We start from the raw sequence: 18,738 nt of genomic DNA on the forward strand, positions 1-18,738 counted from the left end.
TAACTCAGTTAAACTGCTTTGGCCTGCCAAGCTGAGATCAGCCCCAAAAGAGCAGCCAAAACTGAAGTGACTACTGCATTGTCACAATGACCCTTTCAAAGCAAACTACTCAAGGGAAATATGGTGGTACCTCCTGATGCTCAAGCACCACGACATAAATCAGTGGGAAGATCCAGAAAGAAAGTTCATGTCAATGAACCTGAGAGGCTGTAAAAGAGAAACAGCAAGCGACAAACCTCCTTCTCTCTTGTGACACCCACTGTGCAGACAGCAGTTGTTATCACTGCAACAGCTATCCTAGCTTCCCAATGCCCCCTCCCACAGCAACTTAGGAACGAAACAAAGACTGCAGGGAAAAACATTTACTAGTAATTAAATGTTCCCAGAGAATCAGATGATACAGTTTACAGGCACATCCCAGGGGAGTTATGAAGTGAAGCATCCCCTCAGAGCTATTGTTCCAATATGATTTTCATTCACAGCACATCCACTGCATTGGGCAATAAGATAAGTCTTAGTGGGGGTGAGACAAATAGGAGCAGATGTTTCCTGTTTCTAGCCTGACTTTCATTTGGTTTCTGTCATTGCTGCGTATCCAGCTTAGGAGAGGGGGTGAACCGTGATGCCTAACACTTGTCCTATTGTTTGGGGTTTGGCAAAATCTGAGGAATAAGGTTGCTTGCAGTGAAACAGAAAAATAGCCCATCAAGTAGGATTGTCTCTGTAGCTGGCAGTAATGGAGGTTTCAAGAGACAGTGAAATCACCCGTATCTGGTAACAAACATTTTATCAGTGGTGATGGAAAAGAGATCCTTTTCTCACCCCAACTTGGGATCCTCTTTAACACTAAAAGGCAAAATTAACACTAAAGGAAATTTTACTTCTCGTTTTGTTGCATTCAGTTTTCTAATTCAGGTTCATTTCAGCACTGAGAAACAATTCCAGTGCTGCATGTTTCAGTGGGAGCCTGCTGCTCCTTAAACTACAAGCAGAAGACTGAATGGTAATTCAAGGGAATTTGTAAGTGTGCATTAATAGTGTCTTGTACATACACACATCCCTCCACATGGAAGCTGTAACTGAGAAATTTTGTAAGTTTAAGGGTTTTACAAATCAATACTACAACACATGCTTGCTGAAGAGGATTCAGATGAGAAGAAACATACTTTATAACTGTTCTTACCTATGGCTGTGACATAAAACTGTGACCTGGCCACTGCTTTGATAATGAAAACAGAAAACACAGTAAGACTGAAAGACACATATTTTTTCCATTGTAACACAACCAGTTTTGACAAGGAGTCAGAGTCTCTTGCATGGATGTAACAGAAAACCTGAGAAGAAGAGATGCAGCAACTGGGGTTCTCTTCCTGCAGGTCTCTGCTCTGAAGGAGACCATCCACCCAGCTGCTGCATGTCTCAATCTGCACCAACATCATTTAGGAAACACAAAATGCTTTGCCCTTTAAGGCATGTGACAACGCACGCCTTTTTGTTGCTGATGTTGTAAAAAGATAAATGCTTGTCTCACTATGCAGAAAAATGATTGTTACACAGTTGCTTAAGCCAACAATTAAGCTCAAAAGACAGAGGCTCACCAACCACACAGGCAATAAGCTCCTCTGAAAAGAGAGCAGCTATACACTGCAGACAGTTGCTTTGGGTGGATGCTACAACCCAGAGAGCTGCAGGACATTTGACAGGAGAGGTCAGTCATGCCAGTCAGAGGGCGAGATTCTGGTTTATTCTTCCAGATGCATAAAGTCTCCTTTGGAGAAAAGTGCGTGGGGGGCATTTCTGGAGGGCCCATGAACAGATTCAATCCTCTGTGACCAAAAGAGAAGCAGTTTTTCAGCTTTCCATTACACCTTTGTGCAGTGTAAAAGGAAGACAACATACCAGAATGCAACATGCATTCCCATCTCCCTCAGATGTAACCCACTCTCTAGCGATTCTTCAGGGCCACATATTCCTTTTCATTCCTTTTTAGCACCTTTTCAGCTGTCGTTTTCATCACTCAGGGTTGTCTCACAGCTGCCTTTACAAGCTGCCAATATTGGGAAAGCTCTTCAGTTTCTCAGGAAAGTCATCTTTGTACAGGACGGGGTCAGCACGGTGCTCCACCACTTTGAGAGGCATGGTCCCAAAGACAGAGGCAAACTTATTGATGCATTCAGACCTGGTGAAAGGGAAAAGCAGCGTCATTAAGAACCCCAACAACTGGGCTGGCTATCAGCTCCCACACCAACATAACGGGGAGAAGCCTTCCCTCTTGTGCTTGGAAGTATTTCAGTCATGCTGGCTACTAGTAACTAAAAAAGAGAGCCCCACTGCAGAGAGAACTGGTGTTCTTTGATTTATCCATTTAATCACAGAGACGAGCAAGGGGATGCTGGCAGCAGCACATGTGCACATGGAGGTCAAAGCTTCCCTTCTCCCTCCCCCTAAAATTCCAGTCATTCTTAGAGCAATGTACATGCTGTAAACCAGAACAGATTAACTGCCAACATGTCTCTTAAAGGGCCACTGTTGGGTCAGGTTGGCTCATAACAAGGGTTTTGCAAAAGCCAAGCCTTTGTGAAAATGGAGTTCGAAGTAAAAGTCTGGGGTTTTTCAGGCTTCTTCAGAAGTTCTATCTTTTCCCACAGAAATAAACGTGTATGGTCAGCACTGACTGCACTGTAACTTAAAAGTGAAGCTGAATTAAATCTCTAAAATGAAAGCAATCAGTTTATCTTCCTTGTCTAAATACAAAGATCCTGAGCAGTTAAGGCACATAAGCAGAAAAAAGATGGGACCGCTGATGACTCTTTCAGTTTTAATAACCTCAGGTGTCAGTAATGCTGCGGAAGGGAACAGCTATGTGCTTCAAAAATCAAGCACACAGATGTGTAACCTTACATTGCTCCTTTAACTCTTTCACTGAAAGGATTTCCCTACCTGCGGAAGCAAGGCAGGGAAAAGCTTGTCTCACCCCCCCTGCAGCTCAGCTAACACCAGCTGTGTACTTGATAAACCAGCTTTTAAGAACCTGAGACACCAAGAACCATGACAACAGTCCCTAAGACATAATATCAGACTGAGACAAGAAAACAGGTCACATTTCTTTTGCCATTCAAAAGCGAAAACACAAAGTGAATGAGCATTCTGACTCAGATACAGAGGCTGACGTGCTGCAGGCAGTCCCAGAGCAGGTCCCCTGCTCTCCAACCACTGCACCCTCTCCCGACCCCTTCGAAGGGTGAGGGGGTCACTGTGGCTCCAGGATAATTTTCCTCAACAGACCCGGTCAATCACAGCAACTGAGTGTGACAGCTTTGTGATGGGGACTGCTCAGCACTGCCCCAAATACTCTTTTGAAGTAGATGGGACAGCAAGACTGGCTTTCAAAATCAATTCCTCAGCCTCTGAGCCATCCCATGGCTCCCTCCTTAACTAAATGACTGGAAAGCACAAAGTCCAGGTTGTTAATGTGCTGCATCACTACGTGGCTGTTTTAAGCTACAATGGGCATATTTTCAGACCATTTTATGGCTTGAGAAAAGTGGCAGAAAACTAATTCATATGGGGTGACACTTGAATAAAATATTTATATACAGGTAAATGCAGATATTTCACTTCCTGCTGTGTTCTCATCCCCTCATACTTCTTCCTACCTCCAGATTCAAACCTTTGGAAACAAGCAAGGAATTCAGAGTGTAAGAGAAAACTCAGTGCAGTGGAAAGCAACCTTTGGATCTGGCTCAAGCACTATTTGCTCCCAGGTAGCACAGATCTGGAACAGCAAAGGAGCCATCAGTCAGGACTTAAGTGAAGAGACCCAAGTTCAGTCTCTTCAATAACAAGATGAACCATGAGGAGGGTGAGCTTTGGGCCATAGGCACAGAAAGGTTGCAGAAATATGGACACCAGGAACTGTGTGTTTCCTCCTGGAACACCAGTCTGTCGCCCAAGTGAGATAACTTAAACACATCTGATTTTCAGGTAAGGCCACACTTCCAAAGGATCTGTTACTTCTGAGAAACGTGGCTAACTGTAACCCAAGGTGTGTGCATTGGAGAAGTCTTGTGGCAGGAAAACCAGAGACTTCACAGCAAGGAGGTAGATGCACTGAGTGATGCTCATGTGAGGAGTTTGCACAGCTGCTGGCCCTCACTGGTCTCTGGAATACAAGAATACTTCCAGTCTACTGGGTCAAATCCTGCCTCTGACAGTAATGACTGAAAGACATTGTAATGTAACAGCTGCTTGGTGGCCAGTGTGAAATGAATTAGTTATCTCAGCCTGCTGCCTGGTAGGCAGATGGCCACATCAGACCAGCCATTGTCACAACCGGAACTAAGCAAAAGACAGGACTAAATGGATAATGGAGACAAAAGTGACCTCTTCCCTCCAAAGGTTGTACTCCCACATCAAAGATGAGGTCTTAGGAGAAAGTATCGAGATGGAATCCTTCTACAATGGCTGGACTAGATGACCTTTGAAGGTCCCTTCCAACCCAAACTATTCTATGATGCTGTGATATAGCCAAACTTATTCTGGTGGCAAGACCATTCCAGCAGACCATTAGTGGCAAGACCATATAAGACCAGTACAGTGCATCTCTAACCACCAAGAAACCACTTCATTGTTAAACGAGAAATGGAAAACCCAGTATGTTCTAACCACTCTGGCTGAATTAGAAAAGTTAGTTCTCAGGAAATACCAAATTCAAAGATCAGAAACAGGCTTTTTTAGGTGAAAGAAATGTCATGCACAAGCCACAAAATGTTTTTGAAGGAAAAGTGCTTCCTTCCAAAAATTTCATCTCCTGCACTTAACTAAATCACTTGAATTCCAAAACCATTGCCACTTTTGGACAATATAAGTCCTTCATCAAGGACTGTAGTGACAGAACATGGGGTAATGGCTTTAAACTTTAACAGGGGACACTTAAAGTTGCATATAAAGAAGAAACTCTTCCCTGTGAGGGTCCTGAGGCGCTGGCACAGGGTGCCCAGAGAAGCTGTGGTTGCCCCATCCCTGATAGAGTTCAAGGCCAGGCTGGACACAGGGGCTTGGAGCAAGCTGCTCTAGCGGAAGGTGTCCCTGCCCGTGGCAGGGGTTGGAGCTGGATGAGCTTTAAGGTCCCTTCCAACCCAAACTATTCTATGACTCTAGAAACCAGAAAGGGTATCTAGAACATTAAACATTCAAAGCTAGATATCCAAGAGAATGTAACATGCCATCTTCATACGGAGGGAAGGTGTTTTTCTTGGCTGTGTCAATCGCCTTGCAAATTCATACTAAGAGGCATGCTTCCTTCCAAGAATTATCTGGGTTTTTAACTTGCTTTGCTGACACCATGCAGTTGTGCTCAATGAGGAATTAAGACTGTGTGAGTTACTCAAGAGCCCTCTTGCCCAAGGCAGACTGGGTGAACTTCATGTCTGGTAAGGCCTCTCTTCATCAGCTTCCTCTCCCTTATAACCTAAAGATTTTTTTGGCAGGGTAACTGTGCACCTGCAGCCTTTGGCCAGCTGTTACCTGGTCCATTTGCTTCATAAGGGAACAGCTTCCTATTTTGACTCTAATAAACACATGTCCTAAAGAAGACGCTGCTGTTAATGTGCCTGCAGAAGCAGCTCAGCCCTTTGTTGTATTTACTGTACAGGCAGTTGCCCTCTAGGCTGCATTTTACAGAGTTTCTCTTTTTTGAGAGCCAGATGCAAAGATGCTAAAGGCAGAAAACTTGTTGCTAAACAGCACCTGTAAATACAGGGATTATGAGATCTTCCTACAGCTTCATCTGTGACCTGATGTAAAGGCTAACCCAGGGCAAGAAGGAGATTCTTGGTTCAAAGCTTTCTTTGGTTAATGTATTTTAATGATGGAGCTTGATAACCCTGGGGACTGAAGTCTTTTATTTGTATCAGTGAAATTACACAGCAGGAAGAACAGCAGTGTTGGATTTCCCTTGAGTTGTTGTAAACATACTTCAGTACTGGTCTAAAAGCCCTCTCTTAATACTGAAGATAAGAGTTCAACTGTGCCATCTATCTTTGTCTCTGCTGGAAGTGTCAAAAGGCCCAACAGAACTGGTTAATTACATATCTCTCCTGGACAGACCTCTACAAATGACTTCTCAAACATCTCACACTCACACAACAATCATCAGGAGCTGCTGGGCATCTCTCTGTTATTTCTGAACCAGAAAGGTAACACTAAATGTTGTGCATGCCCACGGCAACCCCACTAAAATACTTGTTCCACAAACAGCAGGTTCATCCCTGAATATCCAGGTAAGTAATCAGCTCAGACCACCTGCTTTGTTATTTGTGAACGCTAAAGAACAAGGAGTCAGGCACTTTGGGAGGCTGTAAGTAGAGCTGATAATGGCTCTTTGCCTGATACCCTAGGTATTGTTCTTCTTACCCAAGACTGTAAAGTTATCTGTACAAAGTTATTCTTTGATAATATGACAGGGATTCCCTGATGCCATAAGAGCCTTACTGCTCTAGAATTACTATCATTCATTACCCACTTAAAATTAATAACTAGCTTTGAAGATTCAAAGTAAGAAACCCTTTCAGATTTTCAATTAACTCCTTTGTATTGCAGATATATGTAGGTAGTAACAACACAGGGTGAGAAGGTATTGGGTGTATCTTGTTTCAGTATATTAATGATCTTCAAAATGAAGCCTGAATGAATACATGCAAACTGTGCATCCCCCCACATTTTCTCTTGCACTCAGACTCTACCCCAGCATGTACTCCTTTGGCTGGGCAAATAAAAATATGTGGATTTGCAGTCAATCTAACATGTCCCACAACCCAGGTATCTCGACTGTTGGGAACTACAGAGAAGCAAAGCAACAGTTTCAACATGTTCTCAATAAACTGCCAGTGATACTTCACTCTGAGGATACAAGAATTGCTATAGACATGGAAACATGACCTTTATCCTGCATCATAATGCACTGAGGAGCAAAAAGCATTTTTCCATCTTCTGTTTTCATAGGTTTTATCTTAATGAGAACCTAGTTCATGATCAAAATTCCTACATGCTGTTGTAATGCTACTAGTACGATCACAGGAAAGCTCATTTGGCTTCAGGTAGTGCATCCGGTAAAGCCAGTGCAGAACTGCTAGCGCAGGACAACCTCTTGTGCTTCCCCTTCAGCTCACATTTAAGATCTACAAAGCTTCCAACTCCTTCCTTTAAGAGGTTTTCTGCAGAGTATTTTCCACCATCTTAATGATGCATGTTTTACTTCTGACTGCCATACTCCTTTTTTAATTACTTATTATACATCCAATCTAAATACTTCATCACTAACCTTCATGGTTATGCTCTTCAATATCTGGCATGATGTTTGGTTAATAATCAATCAGCCAAACTACATATGTGTTTATACGTGTTGTATCTTGTGTGTTTACACATCAGACACATGTATGTACTCTCCTTGTAAATAAGCCCCAACCTACTAATCAGTTCTGCATTAGTTCACTGCATGTATTACAATCCATAAATATGATTTACATCACTAAAGACCAGTAAATGGATAGAACACTTTAAATTTGCTGAGTGCTGCAGAGAAGGACCGAAAAAGCCTCACTATTGAATCGGTAATGGGTAAGATATCCATCTTATGTGTCTCAGTACAAATCTGAAATGGCCTATTTTAAATGCAGGTCAGGTATTTTTTATTCTGTCCCCTCTCCAGGTGCTCTTTTCCAGCACTATGGCTACCCCTGCTTACCTACCCCATCAATCCTAAGGCTGCAAACTATTCTTCCCAAAGTTTGCAGGAGAGATTGCAAACACACAAGAAGCCTGAGGTGAAATGCATTTGTCAATTCCAGATCCCAGGTTAGTTTCACCTAATAACTAGCATGGCAGGAGGGTTGGAACTAGATGAGCTTTAAGGCCCCTTCCAACCCAAACTATTCTATGACATAGTTCTTTTCAAACACGGGTGTTGAACAGCTTTGTAAAAGTGAAAGGACTTTCCCTTATTCTACACATTCAGAAGCCAAGGCAGAGGGAAGGTTAGTGTCTTGGTCAAGGCTGGTAAGCCATTTTACTGCAAAGCAGAGAATGCAATTCTTATCAACTTCCAGTATTCTCTCTCAACACTCACTGCCTTGCAAATATAAACTTAATTTCAAAACTAAGTTCTCACAGAAATATGATAATGCTGGGATTGTCAAAAAATGTGACATGCAATAGAGAGGCAAATGCCCTTCACAGGAGGAAGCAAAGTGCTTCACAATCTCTATAGGAAAGACAATGTACAAATATCAATGCAAATAACATTATGAATAACTTATACTTTTGTTTCTCTTTGGTAAGCTAGCCTGGTTCAAAAAGAAAACAGATCTCATACTCATTACAGTTGATGTGCCATAGAAAAACACAAATGTGGTATTACTGAAAGTAGTGAATTTCATTTATGTGCCCTATACACTTTACAGCAAAGCTGCCAGAAATTGTGCCCTTCTAAAGTCTTTTCTTGTAGTAGTCCGCTTCTCAGTGTCACATCATCCATTGTAGGAATGACTTTTGCTGATCATATCCATGCGACATTCTTTCAAAATGAGCAATTTACAGCAATACAATCAGTGAGTGGTTTCGATCCTAATTTAATGAGACACAGGATAAAAGTCTAAGGAATCAGAACGAGGCAATCAAGGGGAATAAAGGGTGGTCACTCACCTTTCCACCATGTGTGTCTGGTCCAGTGATAACCCATCAATTGCTGTGCATTCTGGACATTTGAACTTCTTCCGTGGGGTCACCTGCAGAAAGGCACGCCAGATATCATCAAATAGCAACAGAAGGGACATTAATCTCCTTGCTCAGAGAGCAGTGCAATACCTCTGAACATGCCTGCAGTGTAAGCTGAGCTGGCTCAAAAAGGAGGGGGGTTAAAAAAAAGGGAAGAAAAAAGCCACTCCATTCCTCCATTCAGCTCCATCTGGCCCGGCTGACTGCAAAATTCACAGGGGCCCAATAAAAGCGGCTCGGAGGATTTTTTTCCTTCTGTAACTGAAAAGAAGTGGCGATGACAAGCTCCTTAATTCCTGTTTAATGACTGTTTTCTCACTGCCAAGGTCCCTGTATAAACACCATTTGTTCTTGCAGCCATAACAGCGATGAAATATAGCTTCCCATACTTCACCGTAACGTTAATCCAACAGACTCTCTTTTGCTCACTCCAGTTAGAGCTGACTGGCAAACCCTGCAAGACTCTCCGAATCGCACAGAGGTGCCAAATTACTCTGCTGTGCCCTCATATAGCTCAAAACCTTTCTCAGCAAAAACACACACTTTATCTTCTAAAGGCTTTTCTAGGAAACACAGCCACCAGCCCCAGTAAATGATGATGGACAGAGGAGAAAATGGACCCTGCTAATTGAAGTAATGCCTGGTGGCCTCTAAATCTCATTCCAACTTGACACACTTGGAAATGAATGTACAGAGTGAATGTCCAGACCTGAAAACGTGTCGAAACATGTCAGGAAATTAATTCAGGGATAAAAAGTTCATTTAAAGCTGATCTTGCAATTAACATTCTTGCAATTAACATTCCTATAAATCAGCTGTTGCCAGGTCATGACAAAGAGAGCTGCGGACAGTTGGCAATTTCTTTCTGCTAGTGATCCCAAATAGTTAAAATATATATATGTGGGTGTGTGCATACATATATGCATACACACACACATATACATAGCTATCATTTAAATCACCTTCTTCAGACCTCATCTAGATGGCTAAAATAACCACCAGAAACAACTGGTAAAACAACAATTCTTTGTTCTTTAGCATCAAAGTTTTACCAAAAGGGCTTTTCTACCATGTAAGAACAAGACACCAAACCAGGGGTTAATGAGAGAAAAAATAAGATTAAGTAATATACTGAAGCCTACTAAATACATTTATATGAGTATATACATCATGTTTTGAGACTTTGTAAAGCTAAACTGCAGGAATGCCCCACCTTAATAACTGATTTTCCAGTGACATTTGCCACTAGAAAATTCATGGCAATATCTTCACAGTTCATATGAGCATCCACCCAGTTCTTGATGTCCCCAGGCATTTTATAGGTGTACAGATAGTTGAAATACTGTAGGATAGAGGGAGAGAGAAGACAATTTTAAATACAGATGCAGTTAAATACAGATGCAGTAACTGTAAGACTAAATGGTTCAGTCACTGAACAGCAGGCAGGTAAGGATGGATTATGGGCGAACTGCGATAATGCCTTCAGGCAAGGACTACTTCAGCAGATACAAAATCATTTTTGGGTGCTTAGTTCCTAACCACTATACAAATTTCTTTACAATCTGTTTTCTTTTCTTGAACTGCTAGCTCCAAAGCTACATTCACTGCAGAATTTACTGTGTAGTTACAGCTCATGCAAACTGGCAAGAGTTCTCCTGGAAGGTCATGAAGGTAATGGTTTTATTCTATAGGCAGAGACAAATCAGTTGTTTTCACTGCAGTTGCAAGAGATTTAGGGTTAGTTTGCAACTGGCACTCTTGAATGTTGTAGAACAACGTATGAAGATAGGCTGAGAAAGTTGGGGCTGTTCAGCCTGGAGAAGAGAAGGCTGCGTGGAGACCTCATAGCAGCCTTCCAGTATCTAAAGGGGGCCTATAGGGATGCTGGGGAGGGACTCTTCATTAGGGATTGCAGTGATAGGACAAGGGGTAATGGGTTAAAACTTAAACAGGGGAAGTTTAGATTGGATATAAGGAAGAAGTTCTTTCCTGTAAGGGTGATGAGGCACTGGAATGGGTTGCCAGGGAGGTTGTGAATGCTCCATCCCTGGCAGTGTTCAAGACAAGGCTGAACGAGGCCTTGGGTGATATGGTTTAGTGTGAGGTGCCCCTGCCCATGGCAGGGGGGTTGGAACTGGATGATCTTAAGGTCCTTTCCAACCCTAACTATTCTAAAACATATTCACAGCACCACAAAACACAGAATAACGACAGAAACACATACAGCTCTTTATAAAAGGTTCATGTTGTACATTAGTATACTACAAGTTGTACATTACCTTGTGATAAAACGCTGCCCCAGTGAGCACCATTGAGACTTCATTGGTCCATTCTGATTCATATTTCCATTTGTTCATCTCATGGTCCCAAAGGTGCAGGCGGCCTGGATAACCAACCAACCTGTCAGGGAACTCACGCCAAACCTGAAGAGAAAGAGATGCGACACGCTGCAACACATCTGCACAGTGGTGCAAGGATCACTTTCAATTCTTCTAAGTCCTAATTCTTGGAATAGAAAGGTGCCTGGAAGCAGTATGACAAAGGCCAAGCTTGCTTTGGAAAGAACCTACAACTCAGGGAAGTCATACACCAGAGCAAAAGGCCACAAAAGCAATACTAACTCCCTTGTGAAGAAATACAACCAACTGTTCAAAAAGATTTTAACACTAACAAAACCCAAGCATGATTAAAATGGAACTTTTGATGTTAACTTCAGTAGATGTGGCTATAACCTAACTACTTTCACAGCTGGCTTTGGATCTAACCAGCATGCTTCCTTTGATAAGAACAGGCTTAGAACAGGCTTACATTTTAATATTTCTGGTATTCTTTAGTGGGTGCTTGGATGGATCTACTGCTACATGCAAGGCCTCTTTGCCCTTGACTTGTTCCAGACAGCTGGATACAATCAAGATACCATCCTTGTCACTCCATACATTATTTTGTAGCTGACTACAGGATCAAACACGGTAGACAAGAACAAGGAGAAGAGCATCATTAACGCAACCTCAGTTCTCCACACTGCTGGCCACATTAAATAATGGACAATTTCTGTGTTGGGAAAAAAGGGAGAAAGGATTATAATTATTTAGAAGGGTCTGAACACTATTTGCTTGCTGAATGCACAGTTTGTCTTTTTGCTGATCACTAACAAAGTCTTTATCTGTGTTATTTGCAGACAAATTGCTCCAAATCTGTCCTTTAATCCAAATAACTGCTAGGATTGTTGGAAGAATACAAGCCTTGACTCTCTGATACTCAGTGTTAGGTCACAGAGTTTCTGGCTTAGATTGCTAGTGTATAAATAAACACATACAGCCCCAAATTTCATAGTGTATGCAAAATCAACAACAAAATACCTCACACATCCCCAATGATCGCTTCACTAGGAAACCTCTTTTCTCTGTATATAAAGGCAAGGGAACCCTACGGTTGAATGTGCACTATAGAAAGTGTTAGCTAGAAGTCCACCATCCTACAAACCTTGCCTTGTCAGCAGTTCACTTGGGGCACTTTCTATGTGTCAGTAAGTTTCAGTTGGAAGGCCTGGACTCCAAGGACTCCATGCAAGTATTTTATCAAAGTAAATATGATAAAACAATCAGCTTTAAATTCCTGCTCCTGTATCCATATTTCTGTGATTTTTGCATTACTATATACCTTTTCATCTAGACATCTCAACACATTCTATTGCTGTCAGTTAATATAGCTTCAGAATCCCATGATGAGAGCAGTTATTATTTCAAACGTGCAGATGAGGAAACCTGCCAAAAATCATACAGGAAACAAAGAATGGGAACCAGATCTTCTGACTCCCTGACTTGCACTTTATCCAGAAATCAATCTTTCTAGACAGTTCTAGGGCCCAAGAAGTGGGAGTGTATTTAGACAGGACAACCTCTAACACAGAGGGGTTTTGAAAGCGGGGATGATTTGGAACTCAAGGAAGAGAATTCATAGGACATTGTTACAAGTTGGTGCTATCAGCTAATTAAAAGCACAGATTTTTGGCAGGCAAGCCACTGAGGTCTTGAAATACCCATTTCACATGTCAAAAACATGAATAAAGAACACAAAACCAAAGGGATGACCAATCCCTCTTCCCAAATTTTATTCCTTGCTCTCCAGGACACAAAAATTAATGATTTAATTTTAGCTATTTTGAAACCTGACTATTAAAATGCTCATCTCCAGCTGTCAGAAGGTACCACCACATAAGCTACTGCGGCAGTTCAAGAAAGGATTTGACAGAACACTACAAATCTGCAGTGCACTGGGCTATGAATGCTTGTAGAGGGAATGGCATGCTCTTAAAGGCAGCTGAAAGAAAGATTAAACTCAGCTACTGCTTCCCAAAGGACTTCAGTGCCTTCACAACACAGCAGCACAGATTCATACCCCTTCTAGTTTTTGTCCTTGCTGTCATCTTCAGGAGTCCAAATACATAAAATAAAAGCTATAATGCATGTTACTCAAACATCTCTTTGTAAAACCCAACCCTACCCTGATACTGGCCTCTGAAAACTGTGAGTTTGATGCATCTAAAAAATAACTTGGTTGCTTTAAACAAAGATTCCTTTGAAAGTGCTATCGGAGTCGGTGGAAAAGCTTGGCTTTTTCATAATGTTCATCACTAGCTCATTCAATGGTAACTCCTGGAAAGACCCCAAATAGCTGCATCCAGCTCACTGCCCAAATCCATACGCAGGTTTTGTGCCAAAATTAATATATACAGCTACTGCTCATAAGGAAGCTTTCAGAATGAAAATACTGACAATGACTCTTATACTATCCTTTATTTTGTACCAGGGTCCATTTTCTGGTTTGAGGGTTGCCTCTAATTTATTAGTCTGTTAGGAATACATTCCATTTTAGCCAGTGATCTTATTAATGTTCTCAGACTAAAGGAGAATAGCCTGATTTAATACTGGTAAGGGACACATCCAAAGAAAAACATACTGCCAAGCGAAGAGGAGGCATGCTTCTTTGCAGACACCACTACAGTGACTTTGCTACAGAACCCTGAACATCAGTATTTTTGGATGAAGCATCTCCCAGATGAAAAGTCAAAGAGATTTTCTGACTTGGTAGCTTTACTAAAAGTCTTGTAAGAGATACTAAGAGAAAACAATAGCAATTGTGTTTCCAAGTCAAGTTCCCCAAGTCACATAAAGTCTCATTCCTCCACAGTTCTTTCTGCCTCCTAGCCTCAACCATTCCATGTTGTTTCTCTATGCCATCAGGACAGCTGCCACAACTCATTCTCCATGTAGCCAGAACAACAGAGAAGCATTTTCTTTTCCAGAATAAACTCCAACATTTATGCATTAAATGTATTAGACTATATGAAGTCACATGCAACTGGAAATGGCTAATTATTTTATTAAATTGTAAGAAATTCTAGTTGTAATCAGCATTTCCAGTGAAAATAATGAAACAAAAATATTCCAATGAAAAATATGAAAAAAAAAAAGAAAAATTCCAATGAAAAATGATAAGCATTTCCAATGACAACGTTGTAAGCATGAATCACTGATTACCCTCTACGAATGAAAGAAATACCAACCAATCAGTATTCCTTCTCTTCTGCCAGAGCCACATCCACTCTTAGGTCTACCCTGGTCCTCAAAGGGACAGCTTGTGCTATTGCTAAAACCCAAAGTTATATGGCAACACAAAGCCCATTAAAAGATAAATGATGCTTCACATGTACTCAATTTGTAAAATAACATCAATTCCAAAAAGAGCTTTGAAAGCAGCCAGCACTTAACCATCAATAAGTGTTTTGGAAACAGAGTTGTATTATTCTTCCTACAAAGGAATGCTGAAAAATCTACTTTTAACAGTCAGAATGGGTATGGAAGAATTCTTCTAAAGAAGGCATTCAAGCTTTAGGATGATTTTAGCCTATTGAAACATGTAATTCATCAAGAGAGTTGACTGGTTTTAAAGAATGCCAGAGACATGAAACATTGAAAAATAGCTCTGGGACAGACTAGGATCATCTACCAGCAGAAGGCAAAAAGCTTCCAATGATAAAACACAAACTTACCAATGCACCAAACAATATTTTTTGTGAACAAAAAACCAGGGACTTAGAGCAATAATCCCAATTTAGACTGTTTCTATTCCTGCTGCAATGAAAATACTCTGTAAGGACAAAGTGCTGCATAAGTACATAAGAAATCTTTATGAACTTCATACTTGGAAACTGTTATCCCCACTTTTCCGGGTGACAAGAACACAAAGCCATCTGCCCCAAAGCCAGTTGATATGCAGAGGTGGGAACACTACAACACTTGCTTTCAGTCTCACCTTCAGACACCAAACACTTGAGGAGAAGCCAATAGTTCTGTTTTCATTTGTTTAAATTATGGTAATCTAAATACTTGCTGCTTTTCTTGCATCTCTCTGATACTCCCTCTGTGGACACAAAGATCAGTATGTGGAGAAGAAGCTGTTTAGCCCCAACAGCTTTTTCCACCAGTGCCCCAAGTCATGCCTGTGATTTCACCACGTAACTTAACAGAAATGCTTTTTCCAAACTCAAGACTGTCGTAAGTATTCTTCTGCTACCTTCGTACAGCAGCACACACGGACTACTTTTCTGCTTGCTCCAATAGATTTATGCGATGCCATAAATCACTGCACCGTAATAGTTCACTTTTAACAAGTAAAAAATGCCTGACACTTTGAGTGTTACTATAATTTTTTATGGCTGAAAGTGCACAGAGATCAAAGTTTCCTGGGTTTTTTTAGCCTTGCTCTATACATTCAGACAAGTCTGTGACAGAGGGGGTTTTGCCACATGTTTAAATGTAAAGTCTCAAGGATGTCAGGAGGAGAAAAGAAAATTACTGAATGTCACGTTTCCGGCCCTCCTTATGCCCAAAGCAGAAGCAGACATACTTTTCAAGGAAAACTTTCTAGTAACATTATATGCTGCTACTGTTCCCTCTGGATTCCCCTGCAAATGAGTCAAGACCAAGAGAGATACTTTTCTGGTAACACACATAAACAGATAAATAAATTATCACAGGCTGAGGACAATTTAAACATCTGGGAGCCAGCTCAGGCCTGTCAAGCAAGTCACAGACACTCAGGGACAGGAAAGATCAATCTTCAGCCCCCGAGTTCTGTGCCAGAGAGTAGGAACTACATCACCCACCCTCCATATGAGGAAAAATGTGTATTTATGAAATACTCTGCTGTATTTATAAAATACTCTGCTGTATTTAGGCATTTCATTTCATTTACAGGGGAAAAATAAAAAGCAATCTCAGAAGGATTCAAACTCAGCTATCTGCTCTATAAAGCATTTCAATTTTCCATCAATGTGGCTGTGCAGTTAAGTTCAACTCCCAGAATCGAGAAGTAATAGGATTTATAATAAAATGCAAAAAAGCCCTGCAAAAGCAATAGCCTTCAGCCTGCCAGATTAAACAATCTTGTGTCCCAACAGTTACATTCACACACTGAATATAAGGACTGCTCTTCACATAGTCCCTACAACCAATGCATATGGTCCACGGAAGGCCAATAAATTAGGCAGCACAGTCCAGCAGCTAGACCCGGGGATGAAGAGTTGCAAGTCCCAACTGCCACCTAATCACACTGACTACAGGGGAATTCACATCACCTTCTCTTTGCCTTTTCTTTTTCCATGAGGATAACCCTTTCCTGCCTTAGCACAACCAGACCCAACAGATATGAAGTCACACACATTCTCCACTGAGGATGCTTAAATTAACGCTTCAGACACATGAGTACCACACCTTCTATTTCTCACGACTTCTGGCTGACACAGCTGAAGCTCAGCTGCAGTTTGAATCTCTGCTTTGAAGCCCTTCACGCCTACTTTGCCAGTAGCAGAGATTCATTTGGAATTACTTAACACAGTCACTTAGGTTTCTAGAGAACTTATTTTTATTTACTTGGAGACAGTTCGATGAAAATCAAAATCAAACTGCAACTGGAGCCAGGATTTACACGGCAGGCACGTTATGGCTTTGTTATCTTTCATCCCATCACTTCACCCTGAAAACTAGTAGTTATGAGCATCAACACAGGCAAAAATAAGTCAGCTTGCAGAACTGCCAACACTTCATTGCTTTGCTGTTGCAGTGCAGTGCTTAAAACATTCAGTGCAGACAACAAAGTAGTGAGAAGGTGTATGTCGCCAAAACCCTCTTCCTTCAGTTGTCTTCTCTTCATTTCATCTTTCATACTTCATGTTCTAACCTGTTACTCTTAACCAGGCATGGAAATTATTTCCTTTCTGGAGACACACATGATAGATTAAAACTCTGTCTCCACTACTTAACATCTTTGTTGCTACATCAGCATATCTACATTACCACAAGTCATTTCTGGAGGCCAAAGCTCGTTACTCGCTAACAGTCTCTTTCACTTGAGAGGGAGAAAGAGCCGTATTTTACCACATATGTATTCACATTAAAGAAATACTTCCAACATCTCTTAAAAACCATCTTCTTGTGTTAACAACTGCAGTTAAGATAGTTAAAAATGAGACAACTATCACATTTAGTTTGCTCCCTGCCCTTTAGAAAAGTGGTTTTCATTATTTCACTCTATTTGGGTAATAATTGTGTGTTCTGGCTCTCATGTATGAAGCCCAGTGCTGTTTTACTTTTGATATTGCAGGTACAGGAGTGACTGAATAATTCAAACCTTTCTTAAAATGTAACATTACATTTCCTAACGATTCTGATTTATGTACAAATACAGCATGTTTGTCTTAAATACACACATGTAACAATCAGGTCAGATTATGAACTGTGCCATAAACTCAAATACAAATGGAGACAAAAATTAAGTCATTCAAAGCAAAGCTTTGGAAGGCAAACAAGAGTGTTGCTTTTAAGTAAGCATACTTTTTAACAAACAAATGCCAATGAAGACACGAAGACTGTCAACCTCTTCTTACTGCCATGGTTACTGATTTGGACAAACTTTCTTTTTGTGGATACCCTCATTACAACAGCAGCTGTTGAAGCTTTGCCATTTCAAGCATATGATACATGCGTCCCCTCCTTGACATTCTTCAGTTCCTCCCTTCACTGTACTCCACCTTACTTCGGCATGTCCTCAAGGGCCTCCTCTGTTCCCAACACTTAATCTCTGAAACTTGTCATGTCCATCAGGACGCATTAACTTGGACAGCACTTGTGATTTGTCTGAAAACTCTTTGAAACTGTTAAGAAGAATGCAATTCAGCTTCCAGACTGTTCCCATTACAGCAATTACACAACATTTTCTGGAGTCTCTTGGCATTATTGTGCCAGTTACTGAAAATTTTCTGTTAGCTGGCCATTTTTTCCATAAACCAATGACTATCTGCAGGAATATTTCAGTCAGCATTGAACCGTTACAGTAAAGAGAAAGGCAACAATATGAATCAGCAGACTCTGCAGTGGTTCCTCCACCTTATACACACATGCAATGTTGAAGAGGACAGCCTAAGAAGAGGCATAAAAAAGGTTCTCTTACCTCATAGCCAAACTGGAGTTCATCTGAGGTTAGCATAATGATATCATCATCAATAGCCAACACTGCCTCTGTTTCAATCTCATCATAGGGGAAGAAGCGGTTACTGAGCTTGTTTTCTGCTGTTCGAACGACTTTCAAAGGAACACGAATCTTTGGCCAGAGAGATTCTAGAGAGAAAAATTAACAGAAATAAAAGGCAATAGTATACTCCTGAACAAGTCTTCACATCTGTCTTAGCTTCCCTTTACTCTTTATTTCTTCACATCTTAAACCAAAGCTTCTTAATGGCCAACTCTACAAGAATGGTTTGTGTTGGAAGGGAGTTTAAAGCTCATCCAGTTCAACCCCCCCTGCCATGGGCAGGGACACCTTCCACTAGAGCAGGTTGCTCCAAAGCCCTGAAGCAGTAGTACACAATCACTAGCTGCAAGCCTACAACCACAAACAATTTGAAGA

At 41.2% G+C, this 18,738-nt stretch overlaps 1 protein-coding gene across 1 annotated transcript in view; it reads right to left on the reverse strand.

The window, feature by feature from the left end:
- Positions 1 to 347: 347 nt before the first annotated feature.
- The window catches only part of EXT2 (exostosin glycosyltransferase 2), a 77,262-nt gene continuing 58,871 nt past the window's right edge, over positions 348 to 18,738 (reverse strand). Inside the window, exons 9-13 of the mRNA XM_057408721.1 lie at positions 18,283 to 18,449; positions 11,052 to 11,195; positions 9,986 to 10,114; positions 8,701 to 8,783; positions 348 to 2,179 (exon numbers count right to left, since the gene is read on the reverse strand). Of these exons, the coding sequence (XP_057264704.1) occupies positions 2,041 to 2,179; positions 8,701 to 8,783; positions 9,986 to 10,114; positions 11,052 to 11,195; positions 18,283 to 18,449 (662 nt within the window). The 3' untranslated portion in view covers positions 348 to 2,040. The remainder of the gene's footprint in view (positions 2,180 to 8,700; positions 8,784 to 9,985; positions 10,115 to 11,051; positions 11,196 to 18,282; positions 18,450 to 18,738) is intronic.

Source organism: Pezoporus wallicus, unplaced genomic scaffold, assembly GCF_028554395.1.
Source record: "Pezoporus wallicus isolate ANWC-B61680 ecotype Strahan unplaced genomic scaffold, APGP_CSIRO_Pwel_v1 contig_6382, whole genome shotgun sequence".
Lineage (NCBI taxonomy): Eukaryota > Metazoa > Chordata > Aves > Psittaciformes > Psittacidae > Pezoporus > Pezoporus wallicus.